General features: G+C 47.0%; 1 protein-coding gene across 5 annotated transcripts in view; it reads left to right on the forward strand.

Moving 5' to 3' along the window:
* CDH22 (cadherin 22) overlaps positions 1 to 19,950 on the forward strand; it is an 804,629-nt gene that overhangs the window by 722,692 nt on the left and 61,987 nt on the right. For all 5 annotated transcript variants that reach the window (XR_011025318.1, XR_011025319.1, XM_068263548.1 and 2 more), the window contains one exon: positions 766 to 953. Coding sequence is in view for 3 of the 5 variants with exons in the window: in XM_068263548.1 (XP_068119649.1) it covers positions 766 to 953 (188 nt within the window). In the remaining 2 variants the exon portion in view is untranslated. The remainder of the gene's footprint in view (positions 1 to 765; positions 954 to 19,950) is intronic.

The raw sequence follows: 19,950 nt of genomic DNA on the forward strand, positions 1-19,950 counted from the left end.
GGGCTCAGGGCCGGATTTAGGCCTAGGCCGTGGCCTAGGGCACCTCAGGAGCAAGGGCACCAAAGAAGCAGACTAAACTGGTGCAGCATTTGAAAGCTTGCAAATGCTGCAATGCAGGGAGATCAGGTGAGCACCTGACTGCGGGACCTTGCTGCCAGCAAACAGTGAAGCGGCCATCTCACTCTCTGTGCATGTTGGGGTTGTGGTAGGCGGCTACGGACTTTGGCAGCATTGGAGACTGAGGGGAAGAGGACGCTTCTACACTGGAGATGAGCAGAGAAGTGAGTGACACTGAGGGCTGCTGCGGTGTGGAGGCAAGCTGTACTGAAAGGGGGGACTGGGAAAGGGAGGGATTAAGGGAGTCATCTGGCTATCTATACTGGAGGGGAGGAGAAGGGGTCATCAGGCTACCTATACTAGAGGGAAAAAGGGGAGGGGTCATCTGGCTACCTTTTCTGGAGGGAAGGGGGAGGGGACATCTCGCTACCTATACTGAAAGGGGGCGGCAGGTGACATTGGCCCTGGACAGTAAAAAGAACAAATCTGGCCCTGTTTGGGTTCCTAGTCTCTTCTTATCTTCCACAGATAACCATAGTAAGAAGAGCTGTGTTGATCACCTGTTATTCAACCTTTTTATTCTATATACTGTGTATGTAAGCCTACCCTCCTTTGTCTTTTATATTTTGACCCTTTTAACCCCCCCAGATTCCTTTATTATTGTGTACACTTTCCTAACTAACTTTAGACTTTGTTTGCACTTTCCAGAGCTGTACCGGTTCAGCGTGCGGGAGACCGCTCCCCCAGGCTCAGTAATTGGACGAGTGAAAGCTGAAGATGCTGATGTGGGAGAGAACACAGACATGTTCTACCAGATCCAGCAGCAAGAGATGGCCGCATTGTTTGGTGTTACAACTGACCCCGTTACCCAGGAGGCCATCCTCAGCATTCTACAGGTGTGATTTAATGAAATGACAGAGTAAGGTTAAATTGACAGTAAATGTACTAAACTGGATAATCTGTACTAACAACTAAATAAAATCACACTAGAATATTAGCTTAAAGTGAACCTCCAGACTAAAAATCGACTCGGCAGCACTGAAAAGGCTTGGTGTTTCTTTAACAGTTTCACAGCATCAGAACTTTGTTTCTCTTATGCAAGCCTCATTTTTAGCTGCACAGAAGAAAACTGCCCGGGCAGTTTTCCCCTTATGCTGTGCAAAGCATGATGGGATTTCTGATGTTGTTGTTCTCGTTCTGCTGTTTTGGTGCAATTTTTTTTTACTTTATTGAATTTGACATTTGAAGCCTAGGGTGCCCAGCTGGGAGGGGTGATCAGGACACAGGGCAGTTGGAACTGTATACCCACACAAGAAAATCGGGTGGCCAACGATTGGTTGTAGCACCACTCAAACTGAGGAGAGATCAAGGTAAAACATCAGACTCTAGTAAACACAAAAAAGGAACCTTAATCTCTTCATGTGCTTGTACAAAATACTTTATTAGCTGCATACAAAAATACTCAGCAGGGGTGGTTCTGAACCCTCCTGTTTTTTTTTTTTTGTGTGTTTACTGCAGTTGGAACTGTGTCTCATGCTCCCTGTCACCTCAACTCAACCAAAAAGATGGCTGCCCCATGACAAAAAATGGCAGCCCCCATGAATCACAAACATTTGGCTGTTCTTTTAACACAGGGTGGGTAAAAGATTATATTACCTATCTATTCTAATTAACATAACTAATGTAACTTAATAACAGTATGTTTGTTTAGGCTGAAGTTCCCCTTTAACGACACTTCAACTACAGATGGCTTTTGCAAAATTTTAACTGTTCTTGTGCTTTAAAGGACAACTGAAATGAAAATTATATGGAGGCTGCCATATTTATTTACTTTTAACCACTTGAGGACCGCGGGCTTTACACCCCCTTAAGGACCAGAGCCTTTTTTTCCATTCAGACCACTGCAGCTTTCACGGTTTATTGCTCGCTCATACAACCTACCACCTAAATGAATTTTGGCTCCTTTTCTTGTCACTTATAAAGCTGTCGTTTGGTGCTATTTGATTGCTGCTGCGATTTTTACTTTTTATTATATTCATCAAAAAAGACATGAATTTTGTCAAAAAAATGATTTTTTTAACTTTCTGTGCTGACATTTTTCAAATAAAGTAAAATTTCTGTATACATGCAGCACGAAAAATGTGGACAAACATGTTTTTAATTAAAAAAAAACCCATTCAGCCTATATTTATTGGTTTGGGTAAAAGTTAGAGCGTTTACTGTGGTGCAAAAAGTGAATTTTCCCATTTTGAAGCATCTCTGACTTTTCTGAGCACCTGTCATGTTTCATGAGGGGCTAGAATGCCAGGATAGTATAAATACCCCCCAAATGACCCCATTTTGGAAAGAAGACATCCCAAAGTATTCACTGAGAGGCATGGTAAGTTCATAAATTTTATTTTTTGTCACAAGTTAGCGGAAAATGACACTTTGTGACAAAAAAGAAAAAAAAAAGTTTCCATTTCTGCTAACTTGCGACAAAAAAAATGAAATCTGCCACGGACTCACTATGCTCCTCTCTGAATACCTTGAAGTGTCTACTTTCCAAAATGGAGTCATTTGTGGGGTGTGTTTACTGTCCTGGCATTTTTGGGGGTGCCTAATTGTAAGCACCCCTGTAAAGCCTAAAGGTGCTTATTGGACTTTGGGCCTCTTAGCGCAGTTAGGCTGCAAAAAAGTGCCACACATGTGGTATTGTCAGGAATCAGGAATCAGGAATTCTTTATTTCGCCAAGCACGACTGGATCTTGCCCGGAATTGGGTTTGGCACAGTACATAATAACTCAGAGAACAACGATAGGTAGTATAGCACAGCAAGAACAGAAAAGTTGACACTTAAACACTATACACTATACACAGAGGACAAGCAGTTACATCTACATTATTGTAATACATTTGCGTTACATACTAGGCCAGCGGTTTCACATTGCTCGTAACGGTTCCAAAAGTCGTAGGCTGGCCAATCAACAATTAGTTTTGTTTGCGGATGGGAGTATGTGAAGGGAATTAAGGAGGCTGACGGCCGAGGGGAAGAAAGAGTTACTGTGTCTGGCAGTCCTTGTGGAGATGGCCCGAAGCCTCCGTCCCAGTGGGAGCTGACAGAATTAGCAGTGGCCTGGGTGAGAGGGATCGTTAGCGATCCTCAGCGCCCTCGCTCTCAGCCTTCTCTTGTGTAGGAGGTCGAGTGCATGGAGAGGTCTCCCAATGACCCTCTCCGCTGCCCTGATGACCCTCTGAAGTGTGAGCCTGTCGCTGGCGGTGGAGCCGGAGTACCAGACCAGGATGGAAGAGCAGAGAATCGATTCAATGGTGGCGGAGTAGAAGCTGGTCAAGATCTCTGGGGCCATGCCGAACTTTCTCAGCTGACGAAGGAGGTAGAGTCTCTGTTGGGCTTTCCTTTGGGTGGCGGTGATGTTGGGCCTCCAGCTGAGGTCACTGGAGATGGTGGTGCCCAGGAGACGGGCGCAAGGCACTCTGGCCACTTCCGTACCATCAATGTGGATTGGAGGTGGAGTGGGAGCGGATTTCCTGAAATCAACGATTAGCTCGACAGCTAGTGCGGTGTTGAGCACTAGCTTGTACTCCTTGCACCAGTGAGAGATTCTCTCCACCTGCTGACAGTACTCCTGGATGTTGTCCTTGGTGACGAGACCAACAATGGTGGTGTCGTCGGCGAACTTAATGACCTTGACCGAATCTGCCTCGGATCTACAATTGTTTGTGTAGAGGGAGAACAGCAGTGGAGACAAGACACAGCCCTGAAGGGCCCCTGTGTTCGTGGTCATAATTTGTGAGTGGATCTCACCCAGCCTGACAGATTGAGTCCTGTTGGTGAGAAAGTCTGTGATCCAGAGGCGCAGGCTAGGGTGCACACCAAGTGTGGTTAGTTCTCCTTGTAGAATGCGTGGACAAATCGTATTAAACGCCGAGCTAAAGTCCAGGAGTAGTATTCTGGCGTACGTGTCTGGTCTGTCCAGGTGGTCATAGATGAACTCCAGGCAGATGTTTATTGCATCGTCAGTTGACCTGTTTGCCCTGTACGCGAACTGATGGGGGTCTAGAAAGGGCGCAGGGTGGAGGTCTTGAGGTTGGAAAAGACCGTTCGCTCCAGAGTTTTCATTATGATGGACGTAAGGGCTAACGGCCTAAAGTTGTTCAGCTCAGAGGCTCCCTGTTTCTTAGGGACAGGTATGATGGTCGACCTCTTGAAGCATCTGGGGACTATTCCTTCGCTTAGTGATTTGGTGAAGATGGCGGAGAGAACGGGAGCGAGTTGCCTGGAGCAGGTTTTCAGGCAGGCTGGAGACGCACTGTCCGGTCCAGGGGCTTTCCTGGTGTTTAGTCTTGCCAGAAGTTGCAGGACTTCAGCCTCGCTCACCACTAGAGAAGGAGGTGGGCTCATGATGTTCTCCTTGAGGCGGGGAGGGGTGTTGGGCGGTTCCAGGTGAACCTTCGGTTCTTCCTGCCTCTCAAACCTGCAGTAGAACTTGCTGAGTTCTTCGGCTAGTTCCAGGCTGGGTGGTGCATGTTTGGGGGGGCTTGTAGTTGGTGGCAGCCCTGAGCCCCTTCCATACAGCTCGAGTGTCATTTGAGCGCAGGTTTTGTTTCATTCTCTCTGCATAGTCCCTTTTGGCAGCCCTCAGTTCTCTGTTAAGGTCATTTCTCGCCTTCCTGTAGTCCTCCTGGTTGCCAGTCTTGTGAGCGACTTCCTTTCGTCTCCGCAGTTGCCGTAGCCTGTTAGTGAACCACGGCTTGTTGTTCGGGTAGACCTTGAAGACTTTGGTTGGTATGCAAGAGTCTTCACAGAAGCTGATGTATGAGGCAACGTTGTCTGCCCACTCGTCTATGTTTGGTGCTTCCAGGGCCTCCCACTCAGTGCAGTCAAAGCAGGCTTGGAGTTGGAGCTTGGACTCGTCTGACCATACTTTGGTGGACCTAAGAGTTGGTTTAGCGGATTCTAGGCGTCTCTTGTAAGTGGGTATCAGGTGGATGACACAGTGGTCAGAGGAGCCAAGAGCCGCCCCTGGAACTGCCTTGTAAGCATCCTTCAGTGCTGTGTAGAAGTGGTCGAGAGTGTTCCCGCCCCTGGTGGGGCACTCCACATGCTGGTGGTATCGTGGCATGTCTCGGCGAAGATTGGCCTTGTTGAAGTCGCCCATAACAATAAAAAGTGAGTCTGGAAGGGACGTCTCCCACTGTGAGATGGTCTCGCTGAGCTCCAGTACGGCACCTTTGACATCAGCATCAGGAGGAATGTACACCCCGACAAGGACATAGGAGGAAAACTCACGTGGCGAGTATGTCGGCCTGCAGTTAATGAGTATGAGCTCGAGGTCAGGGGAGCACTTCCTGATGAGTACTGTCGAGGTGGGGCACCATGAGGGGCTGATATAGAAGCAGATACCACCCCCTCTTTTCTTCCCAGAGAGGACAGGGTCTCGGTCTGCACGGGTGAGGCTGAAACCTGGGAGAAACAGGGTGTTCTCAGGGATGTCCTCATGTAGCCAAGTTTCCGTGAAACAAAGGACTGGCGTCGTCCTGCTAAGGTCCCTCCTGTCGCAGAGGAGGCACAGTTCGTCTAGCTTGTTGGGGAGGGAGCACACATTTGCCAGGAGGACTGAGGGGATGGCTGATCGTAGGCCCCTCCTCCTAAGTCTCACGCGGGCGCCTGCCCGGCAGCCTCTCCGCCTCTGGCCTGCACGATGTGTTCCCAGACCAGCTTTGTCAGAAGCCTGGCTACAGGGGGTGAGTGGCCACACGATTCCCACTGTAGGAGCTGCTCCCTGGTGTGTGTAGTGCGTGTTGCGGGGAGTGGTGTGAGTGGGCCCCGGTCCTCGTCGTGTGGGCGAGAGGTGGAGGGACGCCAGCGGGCAGTGGTGCGGCATGGCATTTCAGTGTCGTGTGGGAGGCCTTCTGGGGGAAGCTGGCCAGACACAGCACCGGACTCGAGGAAGCAACAGTAGGTCCAGCAGTGACCGTGGCAGAAAGTTCAGTCAGTGGCACAAAAGATCAACAGTAGGTCCAGCAGTGACCGTGGTAAAAAAAGTTTAGTCAGTGACACAAACGTTCAGACCACAAAACACGAGGCAGCAAGCAGGTTGGGATCGGTACGAAGGGGGTGGATAGCAGTTGGTGCCCGTAGGGCAACAGGAGTAGTGAGTGCCGGTGGCAATTATTTCAGCCCAGGAAGTTCTCTCCGAGAACGGGGGGTATGCTTGGCCCAGGGGATGGCAGGGCTTGTCTGGTTAGGCACAAGCAGGGCAGAGGAGCAGGGCAGCTGTGGGCACAGCAGGGCAGAGGAGCCGGGCAGCTGTGGGCCCGCAGTGTGCATGCAGGTTGGCACAGCAGGATAGGCCCAGGGCCTGGCCGGGTTTGGAGGTTTGGAGACAGAAGAGCCGGACTGCTGTGGGTCAGCAGGGGTGCACCCATGCCGGGCACAGGCAGGATAGGTCCCAGGATTTTCAGGGTCGGAGGGCAGAGAAGCAGCGAAGCAGACAGCAGGGTCGGAGGGCAGAGAAGCAGCGAAGCAGACAGGCTCCCAGGACAGGCAGAAGAGGGCGCTGAGGCTGGGTCTTACCCCTGATGAGTGCAGACTTGGTCGGGTGCCGTGTGAATCCGGTTGCTCCTTCTCCTTCTGCCGCAGCTGCAAATATCTGGGCACCGGTGGGGCTCCAGGCGTTCGTGTCCGTCAGAGCGGAGAGACAGCCTAAGCAGGGCTGGCTGCAGCGTGCACGTGGGGGGCCTAGAAGGCCAGAGCAGTCTTGCGCAGCGGCCCTCAGTGTGCGGAGGATGGCTGCCCGCTATAGATGTTCCGGCTAGCCTCCGCAGCAGGGACCTGATGTAGCCACAGGATGGACCCCGGTGGAGCTGTCCGTAGGTGTCCTTAGCGGAGGAGTAGGTCCTGGATTGGTGGATGGATCCCCTAGCTGGCGGCGGCCTCAGCATGTGCGGAGTTCCGAGAGCAGGAGGCTGGAGGACTTCTCTGCCGTCCGTCGGAGCTTGTCCGACCTATGCGTGCTCCGCGCGGCGGCCCCTCCACGTGGGTGGCCGGAGATGTGACTGGCGTCAGGCGGGCTCTGGAGACCAGGCGATGGATCCTGCTGCCGGCGGTGGATACAGGCAGGTACCGCTGGAAGTAAGCGGGGGATCCCGAGAGACAGACGGCAGAAGCAAAACTAACTAAACTAGTTTCAACAACAAGAATAAGGTGGGCTAAGCTAAGATATAGCTAAAGTAACAAAAAAAGTAACAAAAAAAGTAGCTAAAAGTAGCTAAAAAGCAAAGAAAGTGCATTATACTATTTCTCCTGAGTATGGCGATACCACATGTGTGGCACTTTTTTACACCCTAAGTGCGCTAAGGGGCCCAAAGCCCAATGAGTACCATTAGGATTTCACAGGTCATTTTTGTTTCAAGACTACTCCTCACGGTTTAGGGCCCCTAAAATGCCAGGGCAGTATAGGAACCCCACAAATAACCCTATTTTAGAAAGAAAACACCCCAAGGTATTCCGTTAGGAGTATGGTGAGTTCATAGAAGATTTTATTTTTTGTCACAAGTTAGCGGAAATTGATTTAAATTTTTTTTTTTCACAAAGTGTCATTTTCCGCTTACTTGTGACAAAAAATAAAATCTTCTATGAACTCACCATACTCCTAACGGAATACCTTTGGGTGTCTTCTTTCTAGAATGGGGTCATTTGTGGGGTTCCTATACTGCCCTGGCATTTTAGGGGCCCTAAACCATGAGGAGTAGTCTTGAAACCAAATGTTGCAAAATGACCTGTGAAATCCTAAAGGTACTCATTGGACTTTGGGCCCCTTAGCGCACTTAGGGTGTAAAAAAGTGCCACACATGTGGTACCGCCGTACTCAGGAGAAGTAGTATAATGTGTTTTGTGGTGTATTTTTACACATACCCATGCTGGGTGGGAGAAATATCTCTGTAAATGACAATTTTTTGATTTTTTTTACACACAATTGTCCATTTACAGAGAGAATTTTTTGCAGCCTAGGTGCGCTAAGGGGCCCAACGTCCTATTCACAGGTCATTTTGAGGCATTTGTTTTCTAAAATGCCAGGGCAGTATAGGAACCCCACAAGTGACCCCATTTTAGAAAGAAGACACCCCAAGGTATTCCGTTAGGTGTATGGTGAGTTCATAGAAAATTTTATTTTTTGTCACAAGTTAGTGAAAAATGACTCTTTGTGGGAAAAAACAATAAAAATCAATTTCCGCTAACTTTTGACAAAAAATAAAATCTTCTATGAACTTGTTATACACCTAACAGAATACCTTGGTGTGTCTTTTTTCTAAAACGGGGTCACTTGTGGGGTTCCTATACCACCCTGGCATTTTACGGGCCCAAAACCGTAAGTAGTCTGGAAACCAAATGTCTCAAAATGACCGTTCAGGGGTATAAGCATCTGCAAATTTTGATGACAGGTGGTCTATGAGGGGGCGAATTTTGTGGAACCGGTCATAAGCAGGGTGGCCTTTTAGATGTAAGGTTGTATTGGGCCTGATCTGATGGATAGGAGTGCTGGGGGGGGGGGGGGGAATAACAGGAGGTGATTGATGGGTGTCTCAAGGTGTGATTAGAGGGGGGAAATAGATGCAAGCAATGCACTGATGAGGTGATCAGGGGTGGGGTCTGAGGACGTTCTGAGGGTGTGGGCGGGTGATTGGGTGCTCTAGGGGCAGATAGGGGTCTAATCTGATGGGTATCAGTGACAGGGGCTGATTGATGGGTGATTGATGGGTGATCAGTGGGTGATTAGATGGCAGAACTGATGTAAACAATGCACTTTGGAGGTGATCTGAGGGTAGGTCTGGGGCAATCTGATGGTGTGGGTGGGTGATCAGATTGCCCGCAAGGGGCAAGTTAGGGGCTGATTGATGGGTGGCAGTGACAGGGGGTGATTGATGGGTGGCAGTGACAGGGGGTGATTGATGGGTGATTGATAGGTGATTGACAGGTGATTGACAGGTGATTAGTGGGTTATTACAGGGAAGAACAGATCTAAATAATGCACTGGCGAATTGATAAGGGGGGGGGGGGGGGGGTCTGAGGGAAATCTGAGCGTGTGGGTGGGTGATTGCGTGCCCGCAAGGGGCAGATTAGGGTCTAATCTGATGGGTAACAGTGACAGGTGGTGATAGGGGGTGATTGATGGGAGATTGATGGGTAATTAGTGGGTGTTTAGAGGAGAGAACAGATGTAAACACTGCACTTGGGAGGTGATCTGATGTCGGATCTGCGGGCGATCTATTGGTGTGGGTGGGTGATCAGATTGCCCGCAAGGGGCAGGTTAGGGGCTGATTGATGGGTGGCAGTGACAGGGGGTGATTGATGGGTGATTGACAGGTGATTGACAGGTGATCAGTGGGTTATTACAGGGTGGATAGAGGCATACAGTACACAGGGGGAGGGGCTGGGGGGGTCTGGGGAGAATCTGAGGGGTGGGGGGTGATCAGGAGGGAGCAGGGGGCAGTTTAGGGCTTAAAAAAATAACGTTTACAGATAGTGACAGGGAGTGATCGATGGGTGATTAGGGGGGTGATTGGGTGCAAACAGTGTTCTGGGGGGTGGGCAGGGGGGGGGGTCTGAAGGGTGCTGTGGGCGATCAGGGAAGGTGTGTGGAAAAAAAAATTTGTGGTGCATACTCACTACTGCTTCCTCCTCGCTGGTGGTCTCTGGAACAATGAGACCACGAGACGAGGAGGAAGTGTGTATAAAGCACTTTGTTTACCTAACAAAGTGCTTTATACGCTTTAAATGCCGGATTTCTGTATTCCTCCGCCCGCCGGAGCTGCTAATTGGCCAGCGGGCTGGAGGCTAAATCCCCGGCCATCGATCCCCGGCGGAGGATCGCGTCACGGATGACGCAATCGCTCCGCCTATGCCCATACAAGGACCACCGCCTCTGCACATGAGCTGGTCATTGCGGCATCCACTTTCCGACCGCCCCTGTGCAGTGGGCGGTCGTTAAGTGGTTAAGCAATACCTGTTGCTGGGCAGTCCTGCTTATCCTGTGCCTCTAATACTTTTAGCCTTAGACCCCGAACAAGCATGCAGCAGATCAGGAGTTTCTGACAATATTGTCAGATCTGACAAGATTAACTGCATGCTTGTTTTTGGTGTGATTCAGACACTACTGAATATTCTTCTTACTACAATTGTCCCTTAAGTGGAACTCTGGGAGTAATGTAAATACAAAAAATATATTTTGTTTGCATATATTTAAAGTTAGATGCAAATACTTTTGTGCATCTGTCTGTAGGTACTGTGTTCCGTGGGACAAAGTGCATTGTTGCGAGCGTGTAACGGTGGACAAAGGAGTTTGATGTGTGTTTTTAAACTATAGTTTTATACAATGCACATAACATTCAACTAAAATCTTTTATTTTTGGCAATAAAACTATGACATAGTATTTTCAAGTTTAAGGCTCTTGAAGTTAATCGGAGCGGTTTATGGTGGTGTATGCTGGCTAGAAGGGCTACTGTTGATATTCATTAAGGATACTGTGAAAGGCTTATTCCCTACCTAAAGTAGATGCAAGGCCTGAGGCGTAAATACCTGAGCGCATATTGCTGGTCTGCAATTCGGTCAGCCAGCACATCATGGGTGTTGGTGGAAGTGACCTGGCAGGGTGTGCATTTGCTGTGCACGTATACACTGGAAATCATTGTTTAATTCATTTGATTATAACAATACTACACCGTGGCCCATATGCAATTCACCTTTTCTCCTGAGTTTTCTCCAAAGATGTATTATACATACATTATATTGCCTTTTGAATCACTAGCAAGCAAGAAAATAATTCAAACAGTTTTGATCGTACTTTTCCACTTACTTTTTGTTATTTTTTTTAATGGCAGAGTGCTGAAAGGTTATTCTAAATAGAAGATGAAACATTATCTCCCAGGAGAAAACTCAGAAGAAAAAGTGAATTACATGTGGGCCCATATGTTGTTTTTTTCTTTTCTGTTTTCTTTGAGGAACAGGACATCACTTCAGAAAAGCTAACAAAAGACATTTTAAGAATAAGATTTTTATAACCGTATAACCTTATACTGGGGATAGAAGGATAAGAATAAAGTATAGGGTCAGTTTAACCTATTTTTCAATAGAAAATACATTTATTTAGATAGATCTGTAAATCATTCCTGAAAATTGGAGAAAAGAGATTTACAGGAATTTGGTTACCAAAGAGGGATTGTCCCTCTGTAAAAGGGATATTTGGGAGCTATAATGATATATGGAATGGACGGCTTACATGCTACTGAAGCTGGTTCCTGTCACTTCTAAAGACAGTTTTAATGAACACCAGTCTTTTAATGCAAGCAGCACATGGAGTCTATTCATATTTTACATCTTCTTCTAGCCTTTCTTCTGTACCCTGGACATCCCCACACCAGACCAGAGGCACACACTGTTCTGAGAATCCTTGACTTTGTATCTGCCTCAGATCTGTGCTGGCCTCCTCTGCCATACATCAATCCATTACCGGTGACTGAACACCCAGTATATTAATGACTGCATATATACAGAGCTTTTATCTAAGTCAGGGAATTGCCTGCTCTTGTGTTTGTAGCAGCTGCAAATCCCACTCATGACTCCAACAGGTTTGAGTAGTATTTTTCTATTAGGCTGATATCCATTATCCAGGTCAGTTTTCTCAGTGCTGTCAAATGATCATTTAACATACATATTTATTAAACCTTGCATCATATTCCCTCATGAATTCTCCTATTCTGACAGATAACTGAGATAACAAGTATTTTATGATGACTTGCAGCAAAAATGATAAATCTGTTTTAAAGCATGTTACTCAGTTATTAAAACATGCTCAGTTTTGGCTTGTCACATTTTCACACCTACTGTACTGAAATTACATTTGTTAAAAAAAAAATACATTTTATTTTAATGCACTCCTTTAATTTCAAAGCAATGTGTCATTACATACCTAGATATGGGGACTTTCTGATAAACCTAATTGGGACACAGGAAGCAGGAACAAATTAGCAGAAGCTTTTTTTAACCCTCCTGGCAGTCTATTAAAAACCGCCAGGGGGCAGCGCAGCAGTTTTTTTTTTTATTATTTTTTTTTTTAAATCATGTAGTGAGCCTAGGGCTCGCTACATGACAGCCGCTGTGGAGCGGCATCCCCCCACCCTCTTCGATTGCCTCCGGCGATAAAGCCCGTCTGGAAATCCTGTTCTGAACGGGATTTCCATTAGGGCTTCCCCCGTCGCCATGGCCATGGTCATCAAAGTCGTGACGTCAAAGGGAGTCCCGATCCACCCCTCGGCGCTGCCTTGCACTGATTGGCCAGGCAGCGCATGGGGTCTGAGGGGGGGGGGGGGGGCGGTGCGGCTGGTAGCAGCGAATCGGCGCGGAGCGGCGGCGATCGGAGTGCACACGCAGCCAGCAAAGTGCTAGCTGCGTGTTGAAAAAAAAAAGGTATGCAAATTGGCCCAGCAGGGCCTGAGAAATCCTCCTGCGCGGTTACCGAAGATCACTATCTTGTTCTTCCTTAGGGCTGATTCACACCACACAAGCTTTTTAAATGCTAGAGATTTTAAAAGCTCTTGCTAATATAATGCTATGGGGGATTTTTACAAAATCACGTCACTCCAGTGTGAACACACACATACAGGGGAGGACTGGGATCTTTTGGCCTGGGGGTAAAACACAAACTAGAGCCCCATTTTCACATTACATCACATACGTGCTATATGCCAGTAGTCACATGGGAAATACAGCAAGGACACTTGAGGAACAGCGTAAAGTATAAATGCACTGGCACCGGAGGCACGTAATACATTTTGAGTAACAACGGCACCTATACCTAGCTACCTATACTGAAGGCACCTATTCCTAGCTACCGATACTGGGAGCACCTATACCTAGGTACCTATACTGGGGCACTTATGTCTGGCTAACCTATTCTGGGGGCACCTATAGCTAGCTAGCTATACTGGGGACACCTACAGCTGGCTACTTATACTGGGGATACCTATGCATGGTCACCTATTCTGGGGGCACCCAAACCTGACTACCTATACTGGGGGTGTAGTATGGGGTCACGAGTCGGGGGGGACACAGTTTTTACACCCTCACCGTGGGTGCAATTTAGCCTAGAAACTGCCCTGGCCGAGGTTTCCGCCACGTTTGTCGTTTGTAATTATCGCACTTAATCGACCACATCAGCCTGAGATTTCCCAGCATCTCAGATCGATACATTCAACCAATTTTCACGAAATCAGTTAAATCTTCGATAGGGCATGCTTGTGCCAACACAGATTTTCATCCGATTTGATAATTTTCGAAACAGTTGGTTGATCGGTGTATGGCCACTTTAATTCCCCAAGGCTCATCCTCCTCCCCCCTCCACACACACATTTAGGTCTTCCAGTTCACCACCATCTCTACTAATACCTCAAATATGCTCCTCTTCCATCTCTGATACCCTCCTCTACATTTACCAGACCACCATCTCCCTCAGGCATGCAACATTAACCTCCCTCCTGGCACCATGATCTCTGCTCTGCTAATTCCAGAAGTTATGGCACTGCTAATTCATCAAGTTACTGCACCCCTACTCCCATCACTGTTGTCGACCGTACCCCCAACATACATGCCTTGCTTACCTTTTTTTTTATTGGTGGCCAGTGGCATCGCTGTCTACCAACTTCGCTATAGTATGACTTACTATAGGACACATACATTCTTGGGACTGGAAGGTGGAAAAGCCAATATGATTCGATCACAGTGAACAAATCTGTCAGTAAAAATCGATGCATGTATGGCCAGCTTTAGATTAAATTGTGAGGGTAAGGTGGGGGGGCAAAGTAGAGAGAGAAAGAGGGGAGAAAAGGAGAGAGGCTAAGAGGGGAGAAAAGCTGAAAGAGGAAATAAGATATTTGCCTTGCCTTAGGGGAAAGGGGGGGGGGTGCAGAGGTGAATGAGGGAGAGAGACTGAGAATAGCCTGAGATGGAGCAGAGAGCTTATTTACATTGCAGCCACATCACACAGAGCCTTCTTGTCTCTAATATCCCTGTCCCTGCCAATCTCTCACAAAGTCCTGCAAGCAGCCTTTCTGGAGTCTAGGGACTGTCTGCAAGCAGCCCTTATGGAGTCTATGGACTGTCTGCAAGCAGCCATCCAGGAGATATGGGCGCAGCCGGCACCACCATAGGCCATAATAGGAATTACGGCTATAGTGGCGCACAGTCAGTAACTTCGGCGCCATCAGAAGACGGAGCTGAAGTTGCTTCTAAAACATTGTAATTCACCTTCCAGCAATAGCTGGAAGCCGAATTACATTATTCCCCACTATCCACATGGACCTAGAGGGGGAATAGTATTTAGCACCGCCGGGAACTTGTGCAGCAGCACATACGAACAACTGCAGGTCCGAGGCAGATTCTGTCAAGGTTATCAAGTTTGCTGATGATACCACCATCGTTGGCCTTGTCACCAAGGATGACGCCCAGGAGTACCGTCAGCAGGTGGAGTGAATTTGCAATTGGAGCAAGGAGAACAGGCTGGTGCTCAACACCGCAAAGACCGTGGAGTTAATCATCGACTTCAGGAAGGCGGCTCCCACCCCACCCCCAATTTACATTGGAGGCAAGGAGGTAACCAGAGTGCCCTCCGCCCGGCTTCTAGGTACTACCATCTCCAGTGGCCTCAGCTGGAAGCCCAACATCACTGCCACCCAACGTAAAGCACAGCAGAGACTCTTCTTCCTCCGCCAGCTGAGAAAGTTCGGCATGACTCAAGAAATTCTAACCAACTTTTACTCCGCCACCATTGAGTCGATTCTCTGCTCTTCCATCCTGGTGTGGTATGCTGGCGCCACTGTCAATGATAGGGACAGACTACAGAGGGTCATAAAGTCAGCGGAGAGGATCATTGGGTGCCCCCTCCCCTCACTTGCCCTACTACACAGCAAAAGACTAAAAACCAGGGCATTGAGGATTGCAAATGACTCCTCACACCCTGGCCACCGCTACTTCAGCATTCTGCCCTTGGGACGGAGGCTACGAGCCATCTCCACTAAAACCACGAGACATAGGAACTCGTTCTTCCCCTCGGCAGTCAACCTACTAAACTCCCTCCACGTTCTACCATCAAAGCGAGCTTCAACGAGCGGCGAGGTCGGCGGCGCTACGGCTGAACAACAGCCAACCAGCCCACAAGACCTAACTGACTATCGACACTGTAGGGAGACACTAGGATTGTGATTGTGATTGTGATGTGTTTTTTACAATGTTTGTGTGAATCTGATATCTGCTGTGCCTCCTTCTATGCACTCTCTCTTTCTCTGTACTTCTTCCTCCTTCTATGCACTCTTCCTGAGCCACTGTATTGTACTGTGCCAAAAACAATTCCGGGCATGTCCCCTCATGCTTGGCGAAATAAATGATTCTGATTCTGAGCAGGATAAGCCATACCGGCTGTATCCTGCCCCCAAGTCTGCCCTTCTGGAGTCTAGGGACTATCTGCAAGCTGGAATCTAGGGACTGTCAAATACGTACCTAGACAGTACCTTATGTAGCTGTGCATATTCAGTAATTTTAACAATGGTGAGAGACGAGACAGATTTTTTTTTCCCATGGACCCTGCAGGCAAGCCTCTGCTCTGCATCATGCTGTGTATATTAACCAGCTTGCCCACCCTCTAATTGCTCTATAATTGAGCGTTTATTTCCCTCAGCCAGCCTAGTGGTTCACATTGCCATATACAAAAACATGAATGCTCTAGGCACTGTGCCAGAATAAGAGGCAGACTAGGAGGGAATTCCACCCCCTCCCCCCAGCCAGTCCTCCCCTGCACACATGGCTTTTGCATCGAGTGTGCAATCACTTTGCTTGTATCAGGTACACAAGCCTCCGACACGGACTTGTTGTGCACGGAATAAAGTTTTGCTAGCAGTGCCAGAAGTTCACTTCTCTCCTCATTCATATTGCATACTTTTGCTACTGGCTTGAGCACGCTGTGTATCCAGAACAGGAGCCACGGAACCCAGATACCGCCCTGCTTGCCAGGACACTGACGTTCCAGCTACTTTTTATCTGCTATTTCATCAAAACAGAACATAGTGATTGCTGAAAGGTTATCACTTTGACGCTTGTGATATTGCATTGGAATACACACATGTTAAGCAAGAGTTTATCTTCAATAATACTATGGAGACTTTTTCTTTTTAACACTAATAATACTAAAAACAATATGAATATTAATCACTAACATGCTCCTTCTTACAGTGTGCCCACCATCCTTTGATATCCTTGGTAAAAATGGTGCTTTCAAGACCATTTTTATTACTTCATGGCATCCATTGTAGCACCAGTGGATTTAGTGCAAGCACCTGATTAACAGAAAAACAAGGCCCAAACCACTAGGAATGTATAGGGGATAAAAGAGACCGAAAAGCCCTCCTATTAATAAGCAATGCTTGGTGAAATTTGCCTTCTTAAAACAGAAGGAAATTTGCAATAATCAGCTATAAGTGAACATTTGTGGTTACCCACAATGCACCACTACTGAATATGCAGATTATCTCTTTTGGCCCCTGTAAGCCAGACAAGCATCCAGAACCGCTGGTGTATAGCAAGCCTATAGCTTTAAATATTACACAGCCACACCAACACCACATGTAGACGGCCTATTCTGGGGTTTTGGCCCTTATCAGTACATGGCAGGGATTGATATGGCTGTAACGGAAAGGGCTTGGACTGGTACAACAGAATAACCAAGCAGCTCGGGGTGACCCAAACCACTAGGAGTGTATAGGGGGATAAAAGAGACCGAAAAGCCCTCCTACTAAAAAGCTATGCTTGGTGAAATTTGCCTTCTTAAAACAGAAGGAAATTTGCAATAATTCAGCTATAAGTGAACATTTGTGGTTACCCACAATACACCACTACTGAATATGCAAATTACCCCCTTCATTAACTAACCCTAATTGATATCTTTAGTGTGAAGGTGCCTATATACACATTGATTTTTCTGCCCAATTCCCTGCAGATTTGATAACTTTGATTGAATCTGATGGGAATTCTTGTTTAAGTATCATCAGAGAGAGAGATCAGCTGACACGAGTGGCAATACATGTCAGCAGAGTAACCAGTAAACATCCTGACTGTGTGTCAGCTATAGCATAGTGGCAAAGAGCACCGCCTCTGACGTGAGAAACCAGGGCTCAATCCCAGCCACGGTCAGCATCAAACACTACTATTTATTACATAAACCCCTGACTAAGTGTCAGCTGACTCTACTTCTGTCGCCGCCTCAGACCATACTGCGGCCGAGAGGAGCGATCCCTTACACTCATACTATTAAGTTTCAAATAGGTTGCAGTAAATGACACCCACACTATTCAGCCAATCACAATGCTTCGTGTTGTAGTGGGTGCTGTGATTGGAGAACTGTTCTCTATAAGGTTTCCTTCTGTGTTTTCTTGTGCTTGTGCTTAGACACAAGAGCATATGCACACAGCAAAATAACAAAGATATAGACATAAAATATGCTGGACATCAGGAAATGCTGCCATGATTTTTACTGATTATGATTCTGTGTACAGTTAAAGCTAATGGGAAGCGGAAAAAAAAGGGGAAGGGAAGGCTCTGGTTCCTATGCAGTGTTCCCCAACCCTGTCCTCAAGGCCCACCAACAGTGCATGTTTTGTGGAAATCCACAGAGGTATTTAATCAGCTCTGCGGAGACACTAATTACTCCACCTGTGAATGTTTTTGGATTTCCACAAAACATGTACTGTTGGTGGGCCTTCAGGACAGGGTTGGGGAACTCTGTTATAGAGCCTTCCCACTCCTCTCACAGTCCCCTCCTTCCAGCGATGTTGACTCCGGTAGCAGTATAGGACCGATCAGTTGAATACTGCACCCTGCCACCGCAGGAAACGTCAGAAGTCTTTGGAAGCTCAAATGCTCCCAAAGACCATCGGCTCCGTACTGCGCCTGAACTAGCACGCTCTCTCGCGTGCTCGTTTTTGCTCAGTACAGAGCCAGCATTCTTCAGGACCACTTGGGCTCCCGAAGACTTCTGAAGCCTTATGCAGTGGGGGTTTCAAATGGGGGTGACATTGCTGGAATGAGGGGACTGTGAAAGTAATGGGAAGGCTCTAAAGGACCCAGAGCTTCCCTCTCCTTAAGTATCTGTTAGTTTGTTTTTTTCGCTTCCCATTAGCTCTAATGTTTCATTTCTCATTTCTTCTTCTCTAAAATAACATCATTATGGAACATGGAAGCAGTAGCTCTCTTTAAGCAAAGAACTATTTGGCGTTTGAAATCAAACAGGTATAACAGAGGCGCCAACAAGGATAAAATAATTAAAATCCGCTTAAAAGGAGGGAAGTAGATAGACTCACCTCCCTCGGGTAAACAATGACCAAACAATAAGCCGTTATTATAATAACACTAATGTTTAATAGAACATCTCCAAGTGTGCAACGCCTTTCACGGGTCACTGTCCCACTTCATCAGGCAATCAATTTTGGAGAACACAATGGTAGGTCAATATCTGGGCCAAGCGCTTCTGTGAAATTGATATTGGCCCAGATATTGACCTACCATTGTGTTCTCCAAAATTGATTGCCTGATGAAGTGGGACAGTAACCCGTGAAACGCGTTGCACACTTGGAGATGTTCTATTAAACATTACTGTTCTTATAATAACGGCTTATTGTTTGGTCATTGTTTACCTGAGGGAGGTGAGTCTACCTACTTCCCTCCTTTTAAGCGGATTTTAATTATTTTATCCTTGTTGGCGCCTCTGTTATACCTGTTTGATTGTTGATCTAGGCCACCCTTGGTGGAGGGGTGTATCCCCATTTTCTTCTATCTACAGAGAGCGACTTTTTATTACCTGAGTGGGGTCAGGTTAAAATTCTCCCCACCTGCCTGATCAGTGGTTGCCTGTGCGGCGACCCGTACTTATGAGTATAATACCGTTCTTTTACACTATATTACTCTATTCATCTGGCGTACTACACCATATTGGGCTCTCAGTTTCATTTCTGTTCTTTTAAAACCCTATTTGGTGTTTGCAGTATTCCAGCCCTGGTCTCAACAGAAACGTTCACTTCCAGAAACACTTGTGTAAATGTAATTGTCTATTGACAGGCTGCAATAAATTGAACTGAGGTTAATGAACATCACAGTCTGTTCAGAGCAATTAGTCAATGGTCATTAATGTGAAAAATCATCGGTATGAGCATATATAGTACATATCCATGAGTGTATTGACAGCAGGTCTGATGATCATCAAGGGAGCGCTTCATGAAAGCTGGTCAATAGAGTACAAAAGTTATTGAGAGCAGAGGGGGTGGGGAGAATGCAAGTGCTCCTCAACTCTCTGTGCTTTTATATGAAGACTTGCTTGTCAGTTGGAGAGAGAGATTCTCTCCCTCTAACGTATTATTCACTAATGGAGGACTATATGGTTGATTGCCTTGCAGTACATAAAAAATGGCCTATTTATTTCAAACCAATCCATAAGGCCGCCTCGCAGGATGCTTCTCTCACACAGGGGAACAACGTAATTAATACAATATCTATTTGCTTGTGTTCTATAATTTGTAAGTGTAAATTAATATTCCGACCGAATCAATTTCACCTTGTTATGCCAGGTTCTGCTCTCTAATTTTCATTTTCACTAACCTGGGCTGAATTAAGTAATTGTGGCTAAAGATGATTCATATTGAAAATTAAGGGAATTCTCTACTCCGCAGTAGATATCTCACTGGCTATGTAAGACAATTTGCACTAAAGGCCACATTTTCTTAAAAGAAGTAATGCATCAAACAAAGCCAGCAGTCCAAAGCTTCACCACAGTAGCAGGAATGGGCTGCTGCTGTAG

Source organism: Hyperolius riggenbachi, chromosome 12 (genome assembly GCF_040937935.1).
Source record: "Hyperolius riggenbachi isolate aHypRig1 chromosome 12, aHypRig1.pri, whole genome shotgun sequence".
NCBI classification, from domain to species: Eukaryota; Metazoa; Chordata; class Amphibia; order Anura; family Hyperoliidae; genus Hyperolius; species Hyperolius riggenbachi.